General features: G+C 53.6%; 1 protein-coding gene across 2 annotated transcripts; it reads right to left on the bottom strand.

Annotated features, from left to right (window-relative positions):
• Window positions 1-272: 272 nt before the first annotated feature.
• CLN6 (CLN6 transmembrane ER protein) lies at window positions 273-17526 on the bottom strand. Of its 2 annotated transcripts, none has more exons than XM_061180150.1 (7): window positions 17363-17526; window positions 10855-10969; window positions 7779-7877; window positions 6439-6627; window positions 6080-6135; window positions 4439-4561; window positions 273-2805 (listed from the first exon to the last, which is right to left on the bottom strand). In XM_061180150.1, the coding sequence occupies exons 1-7, from the start codon at window positions 17446-17448 to the stop codon at window positions 2535-2537; spliced, it is 939 nt and encodes a 312-aa protein (XP_061036133.1). In that variant the 5' UTR covers window positions 17449-17526; the 3' UTR covers window positions 273-2534. The 2 variants fall into 2 exon arrangements, with proteins under 2 accessions (XP_061036133.1, XP_061036134.1); XM_061180151.1 differs by having other exon boundaries at window positions 4439-4522.
• Window positions 17527-18443: the final 917 nt, after the last annotated feature.

Genomic DNA, 18443 nt, shown 5'->3' with positions numbered 1-18443 from the left:
AGTTAACAGTGGCCTTGAGGTAGGGAAGGATTCAAACGAGGTTGCTGGGCAGGTGGGGGCTCTTGTGTGCTGAAAGGCCGCAGCTGGCTTATGAATTAAGAATGTGCAGACTTGTGACCTGCTGAGTCAGGGGGCACAAGCCACCCACGGGGGGGGGGGGCGGCAGGCGTCTCCCTCAGCATCCAGCTCCCACTCTGGGGAAATGAAACCCATGGGGTCCTTTTGACTGAAGGCAGTTTCAATACATCCACACGAAGGAAGTAGAGCCACAAGATTTATTATTTCAGATCCCAGAGGCCAGGGGGCGCAATGAGCCAGGGGAAGGACCATCCCCCGTCCCAGGTCCTGAGGGAGAGGAGAGCAGGGTACCAAGCACCTATCATACAGCGGTAGGGGCGGAAGTCACCAGCTTTTTATGGGTTTAAACGCTGAGTGGTTATTTTAAAAGGTGCCTGGGAAAAGCAAAGTGGGAATCCTAAACTCCCGTCTTTATGTCCACACTCCGGGTGTGAGGAGGGTTACCGTACTGTAACATGTCTCAGCAGCAAGCCTGAAAAACAAAGCTGCTTTCCTCAGAAGCTGTTTTTCTCATCACAACATGGCCTACAATGATGCGTCTCCTGTTCAGCGTGGCCCTCCCCTGTGTTTTCTAGTAACAGTAGCCCACAAAGCCCCTGGTGGCCGTGTGGTGAGGCTGAGACCCTCAAAGATCAAGAGCTGAGGACCCGGGGGATTAAACAGCTTGCCCAAGGCTAAGTGCCAACCTCCCACAAACCAGGCTCGCCACCTTCCCCCAAAGGGCACCCTCTCTGCTTCAGCCTCTGGAACGGGCTGGCAGCACAGCTGGGAGGCTCAGTGGGACATCTCTGAGGGGCAGGTCTGGAGATGCCCTATGCTGGTCCCCACCCCTGTGACCTCCCCCCCCAGACTCCTCTGAAGAGAGCTGGGACCTAGAGGAGGCCCTTCTTGCTGGTGACCCCCAACCGCAGGATCCTACTAAGTGGCACGGAGGGCCAGGGGACAGTGGCAGCACCTGCTCTCAGCCACACGGGGCTGAGTGGGCCCTTGGGGTCAGCCCAGGGCTCCTGCCTGGGCCCCAGACCAGCCACTCCCTCCCCTGCTCCAGGGACCGCCCTCCTCCTGCCTCCCAAATTCACTCCCAAGTAAGAAGCAGCAGCAGCCAGCCAGGCTGGGCTCCACACCGCCTTTAGTCACACTTCTCACCCCTGATGCTGCCAGCAGACGGGGACTGACGGGGGCTGGGGGACCACTGCATGCAGGGTGAAAGGAGGCCCTGAGGCACAGGACTCCCTGAGAGCACAGGAGAGGAGGCGGGGCTGGGGGAGGCGAGGCAGGCCCCCGAGACCCCTGCGCACACGCAGGCCGGCACTGCTGGGAAATGAGGCCGTGGGCCTGCAGCTGTGGGAGGAGACCGGGCCCCAGTGCCTCGGGGGAGGCGGGCGGTGGCATCCCATGGGGAACGAGGGCCCCTTTCCTGGGAGCAGGCCTGCTGGCGGCAGGCAGAGACTGAGGCTGAGACAAGGCTGTCTGAAGAGCCTCACGACGTGCCCACCCCTAGTGAGCGGCTCAGGGAACAGTGCAAGTGCGTGAGAACTCTGCCTTCGGCGGCCACTCAGAAACCTGCAGTCAGCCTCACACGAAGGGGTGCCATGATCCTGGAGCAGGGAGGGAGAGGGAGCTTCTGGCAGAAGGAGATCAGAGACCACTGCCAGACCCTGAGATCAGGCCGGTGAGTGGCGGGGAGGGCTGGCCTCTGGCTCCCCACGGTCGGGTGGCTCAACACCCCGTGCAGCCTGAGGTTGGGTGAGGATCTGGGGTGCACATACCCCTCCCAGGGTCAGAGAGGGCAGGGGCGGGGTAGAACCACTCACCCCTCCTAAGGGTGCCCCAAGAGGAGACTGCAACCCGCCCACCAACCCGCTTTGGGACCGTGGGCCCAACTCGTGCAAATGAGGCCCAGGGAAGGGATGTGCTTTGCTCATTAATACACGGCGAGTTCATGTAACCCGTGTAATCTGGCCTCCAGGGTCAGGGCGGGCCTGAGGAGTGAACCAGGTAGTAGGTGAAAGACCAAGTCCCCTCCCAACCTCTGCCCCACCAAGGCCTCTCCAGCACGGCTACCAGAAGACAGCCCGGGAAGAAGAGGTAGCCCTGAGCAGTGGAAGTGAGAGGGCCCGATTCCATCAGATGCACAGGAAGGCAGGCCCCAGCTCTTGGCCTGGACACACTGTCTCAAACTACATCCCATCCTGAAGAGGCAAACCAAATGGAAACTTGACCAAAACAATTCAGTCTCACAGTGATACACTCTGCATGTGTGTGCATGTGCACACAAACACACATACACACGACTAACCACACGCACGATGCATACTCTCACCCATGCTCTAAGCCATGGGTTGCACACACGTGGGTGGACACACACACACACACACACACACACTCCCCATGCTCAGATGCCCTCGATGGCCCATCTCCCACCCGGCAGAGCACCAGTGGCCAGTGCCCCGGACTCAGTGTCGGCTGCTGACGTGGAGGGTGTAGAAGGCCCAGGGCTCAGGGACGTAGATGACGCCGGGGTACTTCTTCCTGAGTACGGGGTCATTCCATAGCCAGGCGACCCAGAGCGCCACGAGCAGGAGGGTGAGGGCAAAGGAGGAGAAGAGGAAGAGGCCGTTGCTGTCCAGGAAGAGGCGCTTGCGCTTCTGGTGCAGGACAAGGGCCAGCATGGCGAAGAAGGTGAAGATGAAGAGGATGAAGATCTGGCCCTCGGTGACCAGGTACCTAAGGAGGCCAGTGGGTGAGGGGAGGTGGGTGCCGTGACAGCCCATCCTGCCCAGCGTCCCTCCCTCTACCCAAGTACCAGGCTGCCCACCCAGTCGGTCAGAATAGCGCATCAAGTGAGGGGCTCAGGCAACCACTTCACTCTGAGCCATGGCCCATACGCAGCATATTGATTTGGCTTGTAGAGTTACTATTTTTTAAAACGTTGAGTTTGTTGCCAATATGTAAATAACAGATTACCTGCCAATGTGGAGTTCTGGTTTCCCTGCTCATGTTAGGCTTGTATTCCCACATGACAATAACTGATGAGGAGAAAGCAGCTGCTGCCTTTAGAGAGAGCATTGTTCTGCAGCCTGCCACAGTCCCCACCACTCCCTACTGCCTCACTTGATGCCTGCTTCACGCATTTCTGTTACCAGCTTGGTTCCTAAAGGCGTCTGAGTTTGGGAATGCAGTTTCAGCTGATGGGAGTTGTCACTACTGTCTCCTTGAAGGCTGGGATAGTCTCATCTCCCAGGGTTCTCTCCAGCTCTTAAGGCAGTACCTAGCATGTGGCCAGGAACTCAGTAACACTGGCTAGAGGGCTTCTGAGAGGTTATCTCGTCCACTCCCCTGCCTATAGAGAGAACCGCAATGCTGACCCATCCCACTCAAGAACTACATAGCTCTGCAACTTAGTGGCTGTGTCACCTTGGGGAATTTACATGACATCTTGGAGCCTCTGTTTTCTTGCTCATAAAGGGGGCATAAATGGCCCTATCTCTCAAGAACTACATACTTGGAAAAGCATATTGTTTAATAAACGGCCTCCTGTAGCTATCACTCTGGTAGTGCTATGGGTAAGAACGGGCCGAAGCTCCTTCCCACGTCTCACCTCTTTCCCTCCAGCTGTAGTTACCACCCATTCTTGTTAATCCTGCCCTCAGCGGGTATGTGGATTCGCTCTGGTGGACCCCCACAGCTGGCCAGGGGCAGTCCCTGGAGATGAGCCGGAGCTGGCCCCAGGAGAGGAGGCCCTTTTCATTTGGCTGGAGGCTTCCCACCAGAGAAGGGCTAGTTGTTTCCAGGACACCCACAATCCCAGGGGAGCCTTTCTCCAGAGCGGAAGTGACAGAGGAGGGGTAGGAGCCTGGCTGAGGCCTGGATCCTCTGGAATGGGGAGAGAGAGCTGGAGGGAAAAGGAAACCAGGCAGGGAGCCCCTGAGGCCATGGAATTCCCCACATATCTGTCCTTGTCATCTCCATGATGCTTCATAGTTTACAAAGCCCCCTTCTCTCCCCCTGGATTCTCACCATGTCCTAAGAGGGAGACAGGCGGGTATTATCCCCATTTCACAGAGGAGTAAATTGAGGTCGCGAGGCCTTACAGGGCCTGGTGTCGGAGATGGATTCTATTGGCCCCGAGGTTGCACTGTGAATGTGAAGAGGTCACACTCAGGCCTGGCTTCCTGGTCACAGAGCGGCCACCATTAGGCAGTCACAGTCCCCACTGAAAGAGCAGGAAGCAGGGACCTCAACAGGGAGAGTCTCACCTGGGGTCACACAGCAGCCCTGTGGTCAAGAGCACATTTTCACTACCTGGTTCACTAAGGGCCCCCACCCTCCCCGCACCCCAGGTCCAGCGTCCACTCACCAGTAGTACAGGCCACTGGGCACCACCAGGAGCAGGGCTGCCCCTGGCATTGAGCTCTCAGCTTTGGTGGGAGTGAAGCAGCCGCTGAAGTACATGAAGAGGATGAGGAAGAAGGGGATGTACCTGCAGCAGGGAAGCCAGTGCTGAGCTGCCCAGCTGCCCCACCCAGCTGCCCCCACCCAGGGCCTCTTCCCCGCCCATCCTTGTACTGGTTCCCTGCACCATCCTATGCAGTCTCACTTCATGGCTTACAAAAATGCCTGGTTCGGGTGGCACTCTTCCCTGGCAGCCTTTCCCGAGCAGGGGGCCCAGGTGGGAAGCAGGAAGATGAGGTCTGCTCCCTGAGCACATGCCAATCACAGCCCCGCAGGCTGGGGGGTGAGGGGAGGGGCAGCTCTCTCCCACGTGGCGCTGGCCACCCCACTCACTCGTGTGTGTGTGTGTGTGTGTGTGTGTGTGTGTGTGTGTGTGTGTGTCTGCCTCGTGTACGCACCCAAATACCAGCAGTCCCAGCCCCTCACTGCCCTGGAAAGGGGTGTACCCAGCAGGGTCGAGGAGGGAGAGGCCCGAGGTGCCAGTTTAAAATAAGGTGGGGGGGACAGCACCTGCCAGGGGCCTCCAAAGAGCTCTGTGAAGCCCCTTCACCCACACTCAGCCCACAGCCTCACCCCCTTTCCACACACACCATCTCACCCCAAAGGTACCGCCCTCTCTCCTCTCCACACACAGGCTGCTTTCCCCACGCAGCTGTGCCATCACACACACCCCCTTTCTCTTCCCACGCACCATCTTGTCTCCTTCCCCACCTTCCCCTCTTCCCCCCTCATGTGGCCCCCGCGCCCTCCCAGTCCTCTCCTGCTCCTTCGTTTCTCCAGGCCTCTCTTCCTCTCTCCTCCTCCCGTCCCCAGCCTTCCATGGGAAGGGTCTTCTGGCACAGGCCAGGGAGAACTGGCAAGAGGCCTGCCTGTCCAGGAAGCCCCTGACCTTCCAGGCCCCCAAACAGAACCTAGAAACACAGCGTAGGGCAAGTGCGACAAGAGTAAGCCCACCTCGCTCGGGAGTGGGGCCACCCAGGCCCAGGGCTGGCTCTGTCACTAGCTGTCAACCCATGGCCAAACCCCCTCCCACTGGCCCCAGCTTATCCTGTGTAAGGTGTGGGCCTGGAACAGATGACTGCCCCCAGCTGGGGCCCTGCATCTCCTGTGGCTGAGCCCGCATTCGTGAGGTCTCCTCCACTGTGGGTGAAGGGGTGGGAGGTGCTCCCCTGGGAGTTCGGAGGAGCGGGGGCACAGGCAGCACCCCCGACCTAGTCCAGCCGGATCTGCTCATCTTCCTCCCCGCCTCCATGCCGAAGACCGCAGCCCGACCCCATCCCCAGGGTGGGGGAGATGTTTATCAGCACTGCAGCCTCGGCCCAGGGAGGACAGCCACTCGCTGCCCTCTAGTGGCCGCCGCGGGCACCGCGGGCTGGCGGGAGCGGAAGGCGGCGCGGCGGGAGCCAGAGCTGAGTGACAGCGCCCACGCCGGGGAAGAGCACGCCGTTCCAGCCGCTGCGCTCGACACCTGCAGACCCCAGGCCCTTGTTCAGTGTCACCAAGGCCGGCGGCAGAGCTGGCTGGGGCCACGGGCCCCATTACTCACCACATGGAGTGGCCCAGGTACTCGTCGTAGTAGTAGAGCAGCTCAAAGGAGTCGATCTGGGGGCGGCAGAGGCGAGGCAGGGGCAGAGGGGGAAGGGCTTCGGGGAGGAGCTTCAGGGAGGATGAGGGACCCACGCAACCCGGCGGACCCCTCCCCCCAATGCCCAGGCCTCGCCCAACTGCCCTCAGTCCCTCCCTACCCGGAGGAGGGGGCCCTGGTGGGAGCCTACGTGCCACTTCCTAGTAACACAGGAGCATCCTCGCTTGGCGGGGCGGCCTGCCCTCATCTAGGGCACCGTGATAGGTCGGGCAGCCTCTTTGGCCCCCAGGACAGACCGCAGTGCCGGGATGGAGGCTCACCAGCGTCTCCGGCTTGAGATTCTTGATGATGGGGTTCTCACGGACTGACAGGTGGTTCTGGTAGCCGCTGAAGATCAGGCGGTGGTTTACAGAGTCACCCACCAGGTGGATGCTGGCGCCCATGATGAAGGTGATGATGCTGACATAGACCATGGAGCGCGGCAGGGTGCGTGGGGACCGCTCGATGAGCTGAGGTCAGAGGGAGGCCCGACAGCATGACCCCCGCCTCCACCATGACAGGAGACACCCTCTGCTTCCCTCCCTCACACCCAGGGTGGGATGGATACCACCAGCTGGAACGTCACTCTCAAATTGGTGGGTCCCTTTAGTGGGGCCAGTCCAGCCTCCAGAGTCTCACAAGATCCCTGTGAACCCAGCAGGGGCCAGGGATCAGCACCCTCTTGTGCTGGAGGGGAAACACACGCAGCAGGGCCAGCTCTGCCCAAGGTCACACACACCCACGGGCTGTGCTGGAGGTAACACAGGCACCCAGGCTCCAGGCCCTGCCCTCCCACCACCCCCAGTTCTGCTCCTGGGTCACTGGGCTGGCCTGTTGAGGAGACCCTCCCATTTCTGAGCAAATGAGCAATCCAAGCAAACAAAAATGAAAATGACAGGGATGCGGCAGGTGCTTCTGAAACTAAATTATTTTACTAAAGACCCTCTGAATTCTGAGATTGCACCTTCCCTGTTTTTTGGAGATCTGAAATGTCTCTCTAAAAACAAAATGATGGGGACAGTAAACAGCGATAGTTTTAAGAGCCCTTATGTGGCAAAATGCAAAGCCAGCATTGCCGAGAGCTACCTTGGAGATAGCCATCACCCAGATGTCTATCTCCCGCAGCTATCTAGGAGATAGCTCTGTTCCCAGTGGTATCTCAAAGTCAGGGATCTCCAGGCCAGAGGAGAGAGTTCACCCTCCTTTGCTGCCCTTCCTGCCACCTGGCCCCCACCTGCCTTCCCAACTGGTCCCTGACCTCGCCCTGGGCGATCCAGCCACTCCTTCCACCTCAGCCTCCCCAGATGTATTATGGCTCCTCCAGCAGGGCCTTGTCTTCAGGTGCTCCTGCCTGAAGGTCTCTCCCAGTTCATCCCCAAGCACACCAGGCGGAGGCCCAAATCAAACGCCCCTCCTTGGGGAGGCCTTCTCCATCCCTCCCGGCCAGAGGCAGTCCCGCCTCTCCTGGGGCTTGACATGTCCCTCGATCACAGCCTTCGTCCCCCAGAGTCAGGCAGGGGACAGCCTGATTCAGGGCACTCCCGGGGCTCGGCACCAGCTCCCTGCCGGGTGGAGGAAGAAATGAGGCTGGGAAGGGAGGGCAGGGAGCCTTGGACTGTACCTTGAGCAGGAGAAAGGGCGTGATGATGTTGTAGGCCATGTGGAAGTAGTCCCCCACGCTGGGCTTGTTGAGAGGAAACCACTCGAGAGGAAACACCAGCTGGGGAGCAAGGGGAGGAATGGTTTTTACTAGGCACAGCCCCGTGAGACCCTCAGAACCTCTTCTGCACACACTTCATTCTTTCTGTGATCTCTTGGGATCCTCTCAGCAGCACTGAAGTGAAGGTGTTTTCAGACAGACAAACTGAGTCCCAGAGAAGGTAAGCACACAGTAGACACAAATCCAGGGCCTGACCCTGTGTCCCTCTCCCTGTGGGTACTAAATAAAGGTCCCTGGGTACCGGCCTGAGAGTTGGAGGCTCCTTTGGGACTCAGTTGTGCACCAACTTTCTGGGTGACCCTGGGCAAGTTCTTCCCCTCTTCAGGCCTCAGTTCCCCCATCTATAACACGAAATGTGGCCCAGGTGATCTACATGGACCCTTAAGGATCTGGCACTCCAGGTCCTAGGATGATGACAAGATCTCCTGGCCACCCAGGTATGGAAAAACACTCTGTCCACTGAGTAGATGGACCACTTCCAAATCAGGTCGAAACTATACCTTATGAAACAAAGGAGAAAATAAGTGAGTTCTACAAAGTAGATTCAGTTCTTCCTTTTCTACCTTCCCTGAGAGAGGCAGGCAGGCCAGGGCCGTTCCTCTGTCTAGAATGCCCTTGTTCCCCCTACTGCTCTACGCAGTGAGACCCAGCCTTGTCGGTGTCAGTGGGAAAACCCCTATTCGAGGTCCAAACACTTCACAACCTCCGCCCTGCCACACTGTACGCCCACTCTCTGTTGATTGAGAACACGTGTAATGACCATAAATTTTGATCAAAAATTCACCCTGCAGAAATAAAACTCTCAGGATACAAGAATCTCAATCTCTTTCCCTTTCTTACTTGCTGTGTGCATGTATCTCTGTATCTTTATCTATAGCAAGATATATATGTTGGCTGAAACACTCTGTAATAGCAAAATACCAGAAATAGGCTGACTACTTGAATACACTACAGTACATCTTTTCTATAGAAGGTTAAGTAGCCATTAACAGAAATGACCCCTCATATGTACTGACATGGAGAGATAGCCATGATATATTCTAAAGTAAAACAAGCAAGCTGTAAAATAAAGTATAAAGTAAAATCTCATTTTGGTTAGAGGAAAAAAAAAAAGGATGTATACATATGTTTGCATGAGTAGAGAAAGGAGTGGAAGGATGAGCCTCAAACTGTCAGGGGTGGAACTGGAAAGGGAGAGTCTCACACTTCTTTATACCCCTGGGTATGAAGTGACTTGTTATAACTATGACATATTACTTTTATAACTTGTAAAAGGTTTTATTTTGTAGTTATTACAACTTTGGGACTATCATGGGTACATTTGAAAAGCTCCAGTGTATATACGAGTTTTTCAAATGTATACTCCTGATGAGCCCACGTAGGGTTATAGTGGCCACAGCAACTCTGAGCAGGATGGGGGAAGTGATTTGCCCTGCAGGAGACCCCTATTAGACCTGATGAGGCTGAGTCCTAGTGAATGAGGAGAGCCATGAGCCTGGCCCTGGCCTCATCTCCCCTCTCCCTGTGACACCAGTTTGATGGGCAGCTCCTTTGTCCCCCAGTATGTGGAACCTTCATGCTGCACAGGGGCTCAGAGCAGCTAGTCCGACCAGTCTTCTTACAGATGACAGAACCAAAGCCCAGATGACACTGACTTGCCCAAAGTCACTTATAAACCTGACTGGGTGCCCTGACTCCTGGCTCAGTCCCTTTAATTTCACCTACATTTAAAAAACATGTAAACCTTATGGCAAGCCTGCAGAAAGAAGAATCAGCAGCTACCATACCTCCTCCCCGACACCATTGCCAGGAAGCTTTTCTTCATCCCCTTCAAGTCTTTGATCCCATGTATATAAGACTGTTAGGGCCGTTACTAATTGGCAGGCAGTCAATATGCATGCCACTTAGGCATGTTTTTTCTCCTTAAACATTCCAGGTTGCTCTAGAGTATTCATAATTCCTGTTTAATGCCCAGGTAGCATCCTCTAGACTGCATACAGCAAAGTTGATTTACCCAGTCCCTCCTGCTGGACACTCAAGTCCCTTCCAAGTTTTGGCTATTATAAGCAACACTGCAATGAACACCTTTGGTACAGAGGCTGTCTTCTTGCTGATTACCTCTTCAGGGCAGATTCTTGGGAGGGGTCGTACTGAGTCAGGAAGGATGAATGTATTAGGGTTCTGGATAAAATCATGATGGAAGGGGGTGGGCTCGGGGGCCAGAGTGCCTGGGGCAGGTGCTGGCTCCTCCACTTGCTGGCTGGGTGACCTTGAGCCAGTTATTTACCCTCTCTATCCTCGAGTCTTCTCATCTATAAAATTGAGATTAATAATAGCATTGATGGGAGAACTGAGTAAGTTTAAATACATAAAGAGCTTAGAAAAGAGTAAGCGCTCAATGTATGTTAACCGCTATTTCTAGCTTACTGTTGTTACTCATTCAGTCTATCTATCTATCATCTATCTATCTTATTCGTGACAAGTGAGGGGATTTGGTGCTCTTCCAGTATTAATCTCCATAGAGGCCACCACTGTACACTGATGCATGAAGTAGCCTTGGAGGGAAGGGGACAGTTTCACCAGATGACACTAAAAATTACCCAAGGCTCAAGTCATACATGATATGCAAATTCAGCCTATACTCTTCACCTCCAGAAAAACAATACTATCCCAAGGCTGTGGGGAAAGCTGGTGGGATCCTTTCTCATACCCCACCGTCTGAATTGGTGCTTTGGTTAAACCTGGGTGTGAGATATGGGGGGGGGTGCAGTAGGACTAGTCAGGCCCCCCCGGATCCCCCACTCGCTGGCAGCTGCCACACTGGTCACAGTCGTAGAACTAAAGGACATGAAAGCATCCAGACCTATTCTCACAGTGTACTGGTAGAGGCAATGACTTGTCTGAGGTCACTCTGACAATTCAAGTCACCCTGTCTCCTCACTGCTGGTCAGGGCTCTGTCCACAGCTTCACACTCACCATGGCAATGGGGCGGCCAAAGTCTAGAACCCAGTTCTGCAGGGTGAAGTAGAACCAGAGATCAAGGTGGAAGGGAGCCGTGCTGGCAGCCTCATCAGCCTTGACGGAGCTGTGCCTGGGAAAGGGGCAGACAAAAGGGGTCAGCTCTTCTCTCCTCCCATGCGAAGCTTCCTCACGAAGATGAGCCTCAGAGATTTGGGAGCAGGAGGAAACACACATGATTAAGTTCTAGGAAAAGGTTTTGCTGGAAATACTGTGGTCCATGGGAAGGTATCCTGGGAGTGGACTCCATCTGCCCTGACCTTTGCTTCTCTATGATTCAGGCAGGAAAATGCCCAAAGGGTATAATAACTGTTGGGTTTTCTTACCTATAGAATGATGGGGAAATCAGATGGGGCAAAGGATGCGAATGTGGCTGAAAAGCATGAAACATGGTGATGGATGATGATAGCTAACCTTTATTGCACACTTTCTATATTCCAGGCACTACTATAGCTGTTTGCATGTACCATCTCATTTAACTCTCTTAATTCTCACAGAAACCATCTGAGGTTAGAATATTACCCCCATTACACAAGTGAAAAAACTGAGGCCCAAGATGTTAAGCAACTTGCCCAAAGTTACATAGCTAAATATTTGAACCTAAATGATTAGGTTCCAGAGCTTATATTTTTAACCTCTAATCCATCACTGTATCCACAGTGATTGGTCCACGGGATGGGCATGTGACCTGAGCTGGATCAATTAGAGCCCTCTGGTGAGATGTGCCTTACAGACTATAGACTGGGATGAACAGGGGATCTCCCTTTCCCTTGGTTTCTGAACCATGAGGAGGTAGGAACGGGGCTGCAGGTGTCCTTCTTCTCACCAATCCACAGTGAAACCTAAGAAGGAAGGTAGCAGGGACAAGGTGATGTGAGAGACGTGGCAAGAAGAGGAGAACCATCTGACAACACACCTTTGGATGCCTGTCTCTCCTGCAAAGCAGTCAGCCATCTGCTCTTCACAAATGAGCTGAAGCTAAAGGGCCAGTGCATGTGCCACCTCCTCCAAGAAGGCTTCCCTGATGAAGCTTTTCCCAAAGCCCACTACAGGGAGTGCATCATCCCTAACTCCCACTCAGGCCATGACATCACTGGGCTGGAGTTTTGCTCGTATCTAGACCCTCAAGAAGAAGGGTGATTTTAAGGTTCTCTCAACTCACCAACCTTCCCATCAGAGTACAAATCCTCTTTATAGTGTCCCTGCCACTACTTGCATACCTCCAGTGACAAGCAGCCCACTCCTCCCAAGACGACTGAGGTGTAAGTTGTACTGCCCCACTAGTGCCAAGACCAGGAGCTGTGTGATGTGAGTCCATATTCTCCAGAGTTTTCAGCTCAGTACCTGATTTATGCTCAGTGATTACTGGCTGATATAAAACAATCTCAGTTACCAGTTACTCATTTGTTTTAGTGGCAAACAATAGCTTAGAGGCACCATGAAGATTTTCCTCTGTCAACACTGCTATTGCTTCCATAACTTTCTGGGATCCTTTTTAGCCAATTCCAAGTATGGTCCACACTGGGCTGCTAGAGCAACCCAGACACAGAGAGGCAAGCTCTTGGGGGATCTCATCATCCTCTGGCGGCAGACAAGGCGGGTGGAGTGGGCCTTTCCTAGGTCAACTAAGTCTTCCTGTCCCCTCTACTCAGTGCCCACCACTTACTGAGTGCCGACTGTGTGCTGTGCTAGGAGCTTCACCAGCACCATCTCATCTAATCCCCACAGCCATACCAGGAGGCTGTTACCCTCCCATTTTACAGATAAGGATACTGAGGCTTAACCAAGGTTACCCCCGCTAGTAAGAAGCTGCATCAACTATTCCTTTTGTCAGCCTTCCTACTCCCTCCTTCTTCTGGTGAGAGATGATGTATCCTGAGCCACAGGGAGGGCCAGTGACCCAGGCCGGCGCAGTGGGACTTTTCTAACTAGAGTTGAAAAGAGCATCTTCCTTTCGGGTGCTGGGACGCTAAAGATGAGAGCACGGGGCTGCCTGTGGCCAAGGTTCCAGCCTCAAGGGACAGTCAGGTGAGAATGAAGTAGTCCTGCAGAGAGGAGCAGGGAAAAAGAGGAGAAGAAGGCCTGAGAGGGTTCACATTCCCAGTTCCAGGCGTCCCCAAGGCAATGGTTTGGCTACAAGAGCCAATACATTCCCTTTTGCTAAGGGTGCTGTAGTTCACACTGGCTTTCTGTCACTCGCAATCCAGGAGTCCTGAAAGGCAGAGAATTCAAACCTGGGTCTATATGGATTCAAGACCTGTGCTCTAAGTATCTTGCTATTTTGTTGGTGATTATTATAAGCTTTGTGGCATATCAGGAGATCAAGATAGAGAGGGATCTATCTAGGCGTAGCCTGAAGCAGTATGCAAAACCTGCAGGAAGAAAGGGAGCCTGGAAGCATGGATGGGTGGATTCAAGTAGGCAGAAAAGCAGCAGGAGAGCAGGATCAAAGGCCTGGAGGTGGAAGTGAGAAAGGTGCTGCAGGGAGCTCAGATGCCTGGCTTACTGGTGGAAGGAAGAGGAGAGGCTGCTGGGCCTTCGGACGGGGGCAGATATTCAGTCACTGTCTGAGACAAGTGACTGGTATAGAGGCCCCACCATGCCCCTTCCCCTTTGTGACCATCAGGGCAAGGCCTCAAAAAGCAGATGGTGGCAACCTCCGGGCCTGAAGAACTTTGATGGGGAAGGAGAATAACAGTCCTTAGTGTTTTATTCTGGAAACCTTCAAACTGGGCAAAGAGCAGGATGTTTGGTACAGGAAATAAAGGCGTTTTGAAAGCCCGGGAAGCACTTAAGTGTGGGTCTCTGGAAGCTGTGGATACCAAGTACACACTAGGGGCTCAGTGACTATTTCCTCTTCCACCTCAGGAGGCACTCAGTCAATGGGGATCCCTGTCATGAGTCCAGCCTGGCTGAGCAGAGCAGGAAGAAAAAGGGCAGGTGCAGGGCAGACACCTAACTTGGGAATCAAGATTGGTGAGCATCTGACTGGTTTTCTCCTGCTGAGAACAACAGTGAAAGCACAATGGCAGGTAACCCAAGACAAGGATGGCCTTTAATCTCCTCCACGGCTTTACAAGTCTACCATCTGGGAAAACTGATACCACGACAGTTGGGGAGCACATACCATACAGCCGTGGTCCCCAACCTTTCTGGCACCAGGGACCAGTTTTGTGGAAGACAATTTTTCCATGGACGGGGGGCGGTGGGGGGGGCGGAGATGGGGGATGGTTCAGGCAGTAATGCGAGCAATGGGGGGGATGGTTCAGGTGGTGATGGGGAGTGATGGGGAGTGGCAGATGCAGGTTCGCTCACTTGCTCACCTCCTGCTGTGCAGCCCGGTTCCTAACAGGCCATGGACTGGTACCGGGGATTGGGGACCCCTGCCATAAAGCACATAACACATAGATGAAATATTCAAAGCGGTCAGCAGTCTCAGCCATGGTGGAGTCAAGCAGGGACCTATGAATGGGGACTATAGAGGGACTGATTTTGGTTCTATATACACAACGGTGAAATACCTGACATGATGACAAGTTTGAACAAAAAATGAGAAAATGAAGGCAAAAAATAAGAGAAAAAAAGGAAAGGCAATTAGAAACTCCAGGAAAAACAAAAGCAATATAAGAAAGCAAATGTAACTGTTAAACTTACTGGACTCTGTAGGGAACAATATTTACATGGCTTAACTAATAAAAACATTGTATACTGATTTTCAAAGTGCAGAATCAATCCACAAACAAAACATGGAAGGCAATTATGGTTTAAAAACAGCAAGTAAATACTACTGTTAACCTTGACAACTTGAAAGTAAAACTATAGATGACAGGAGTTGGGGAAAGGGTAAAGAATGCTAAAGATTAGGGTAGGAGACTAATATTCTTTTAAAAAGGAATCAAGAGATACTGCCCTTATTGTAAATCAACTATATTTCAATAAATAAATAAATAAGTAAACTTTGGGGAAAAAAAGATATTACTTTACAGTTGACCGAAAAAGAAATAATGGTATATACATATTCCTTAAGGCTACAAAGGTAACAAAGAGCAAAACTAAAAATGGTGATACAAAACCATCTTGTGAAGATAGGAGAGGCATAAGTGAACCAAATCATAACAGGAAATTAGTAGGTAAACATTAGCTTAGAGGCTAATAGCAACTGATAAACCAAGAAATAGCAGTGGAGCATAGCTTTTGAGTGTGGACTTTGGAGACTGCCTGGGTTCATATCCCAGCTCTACCACTAACCAAATCTTGACCAAGTTACCTCCTGGGCCTCAATGTTCTCATCTGTAAAATGGGAGATAATAGTAGATCTTACGTCAAGAGTTGTGGCTGAATTAAATTATGCAAAAACTTTTTTTTTTTAATGCAAAAACTTAGCAGGGCTTGGCCCACAGAAAGTGGTATGTATGTAGTATTTGTTATTATTATTTAGAAATATGAATTTAATTCCGGTAGAAACAGTTAAAAGAAGCTAACATGGTTGTCTCTGGTACTAGGGAGAGGTGGAAAAAGGGCCACCGCTTTTTACTCTAAGCCTGTCTGTGCAATTTTATTTAATCATGGGAATGTATTACTTTGATTACAATACAAAAAACTGTCAACAGAGCAGGTGGAAGCTGGAATAGGGTACCTTGAAAGGTAGTGAGCACCTTGTCATTAGAGGTATGTAAGCAAAGCATGAATGTAGCAGAGGAAATCCAAGCATCCTAGGAGTTAGACAGGATGATTCTGCCTACTGTCTTGTGCAGCAATGATATTGAGAACCGGCCTACAGGCACCCAATGAGGGGCGGCAGAGACACCCTGGAAGAGAGCCAGCCTCTCATGCCATCCCCACGAGCAACCTGGATGGTGGGGAGCTCATGTAGGAGTAAAAAGGAGTAGCCAGAGTGGAGTAGTAAGAACAGAAAACAGAAATCAGAAGCCCTGGGTTTAGGCCCTGGTTCTTGCTGGCAAATGATGTAAACCTCCTTAGACCTCAGTTTCCACATATACAAAATACAAAAAGACTGAGTAAGAGGCTGCATGTGGAAACCCCGCATATGAGATAAAGTGGTGACCATATCTGCTACTCACATGCTGTTCTAATTGGACTACCACAGTTCAAGGCAGTCAAAGACTCCCAACTTACAGGTGATCTGGAACAGAGATGTCCTTAGTAGCATGAAAAAGAGCTACTCTCACCCAAGTCTCTCAGACTTCCTCCCTCATCCCAAATCATACCACAAACTTCCTAAAACTGAGCACGCTAGTGCTCAAAAACCTTCCATGGCTCCCCCATGCCCTACAGAACAAAAGCTGCATCCTTAACCTGCCATTTAGGGCAGGAACTAGGGTGAGGCAAGTGAGGCACACAGGGCCCAACATTTAAGTAGGCATAGGGGAGCCATGGAAGGTTTTTGAACACTAGTGCCCCGAGAGCATCTCCTTAATTTTTGCACTCAAGGCTCTCACTCTGGTCCCAGCTCTGCTGCCATTCAAGGCCCTTCACAATCAGTCTGCATCCTCCTGCCACTGTACACAAAGAAAGCTCCAGCACCACTGCACTCCTTGCCTTTCCCAAGCTTTCCCCTGGCTGGAACAGCTTTTCTTCCCCTGTCACCTACTGAGTTCTCTGAGATGCAGCTCAAGCTCCACTTCCTCCAGGCAGCCCTCCAAGACGACCTCTCAGCCCCTGGACTGTTCCTCCCAGGCCCGCCCTACCGGACTGTGGGACCCTCCCAGCTTCACCTTCCCCACCGCTTTAGTGCCTGGCACAGCGCTGGACACAACAGAGATGCTTAATGAATGCCTGCTCCATGCAATGAATGTCTATAATTTGTAAAATGGTATGAAAGTCGAGTGGAGGGAAAGATTAAAAGGTGGCTTCTGTACCTTTTCCTCTGCCCCAAGCACCTGGTCTCAGCTACATAAACCAATAACTTCCCCTTACTGAGAGAAGGGAACAGCAACCGTGTGGGAAAAGCCCTTCCTAATTCTTTCTCTGGAGGGGAGCTTCCACATTTCGCTGTCTCTTCCATTTACATTCCCACATTCTTTGGTTCCTCGGGGCAAGGAGTGAGCCTCCTGTTAACATCAGAACCCAAGTCAAGTTTAGAGGCACCCCGAGAACTCGGGTTGGCGCCCGGGGCTTGCAGGCGCGTTGGGGACCCTAGTGAGCAGAAATGTCCTCTGGGCCCGCCGCCGCCGTCCCCACCCCGAGTTTCCTGGACCCCAGCTGAGCGACTGTCCTAGAGCCGGCCGGGCCGCTGGGCCGTTGAACCACGCCGCTGACCCTCCCTGGGCACGGGGCTCCTGCAGGAAGAGAAAGGAGAGCGGAGGCGGGGCTCAGGCGAGTGGGCGAGAAGCAGCTGCAGGGATAGCGCGGGGACGACCCACCCGAGCTCCGTGGCCCCGGTCCCCCGCCCTCCCCGTCACGTGGCGGGGCTGCGGTTCCGCTCCGCCCGCCGGCGCGCGCCCACCTGGCCTGCAGGAAGGAGGCGCCCGGCTGCGCGCCCGGGCCACCCGCCGCTCCCGGGTGCTGCCGCCTTCGCGCCGCCGCCTCCATGGCTGCCCCGCCGGCCGGGCCCTCTGCCCCGCTGCCCGGAGCTGGAGACGGGCTCGGCTGGCCTGACTGCCGCGAAAGCAAATACCCAAAGCGGGTGCGGACCGGCGGGAGAGCGCTCGACCCCAGAGGCGCGGGCCGGAGGCGGGGTCGGCGAGGGGCGGGACAAGAGACGCGCCGCGGGACCGCGGGAGCGCGGGAGGCGGGGCCGGCTCCGCGCGGGGAAGGAGGGGCCCGATGACTGTGGCGTCCCAGGCAGTGGGTGGGGACGGAGCCTGGAGGGCACAACGTGTAGCCTAATGGGGCTGGGATCTGCTGGGGTCCTCTGCATGGCCGGGGGCGGGAAGCTTTGCCTAGGTTGCCCGAGACCCGGATATTAGTCTAGGGTGGGCTAGGGACGTGGGGAAAGACTAATTCGACCCAAATGCTCCCCTGGGGAGGAGACGAGACTGGATTTCCCTTGTCCTTGGGGACGGGAAGGCTTGGGGGGACGGGTTCAATGTCCTTCCCCACTGTGCTGTGCACTTTCCATCCTCAGATGGAAGATAGCACTCCTTAAAATGTCAACTCTATGGCCCTTGACGCTGGGAATCAAAAATCGGTGGGATAGGAGGGTAGGACGCAAAGAAGAGCGAATTCTTCCCAGGTTGGGGAGGAGGGTGATGCAGATTCCAGTTCCGGCTTTGTCACTCTCTTGGACTCTGTGGCTTTGTAAAAGTTACTTCCCCTCTCTTCCATTCAAACATGTATTAACTCCTGAGCAGCGCCCCATCCCATACGAGAATGGATGAGCCCTACCCTAGTAGGCTTACATGGGGTGTTCGGGGTGCGGATTGGTAAGTGGTGTGCTGGGGAAAGTACTGAGTATTGTGAGGGTGGAGACTTGGAGGGGGTGGGGTCAGACAAGGCTTCTGGAGGAGGCCTTGGGGAACTGAACTCCATTTGCAAACGTGGAGCAAAGCCAATTTACTGACAATGAGTTGTGGTTGTCGGCTGAA

The sequence above is a fragment of the Eubalaena glacialis genome, chromosome 2 (assembly GCF_028564815.1).
Source record: "Eubalaena glacialis isolate mEubGla1 chromosome 2, mEubGla1.1.hap2.+ XY, whole genome shotgun sequence".
Taxonomy (NCBI): Eukaryota; Metazoa; Chordata; class Mammalia; order Artiodactyla; family Balaenidae; genus Eubalaena; species Eubalaena glacialis.
The sequence above is the reverse complement of the archived record's forward strand: the minus strand, read 5'-3'. Positions and strand labels throughout refer to the sequence as shown.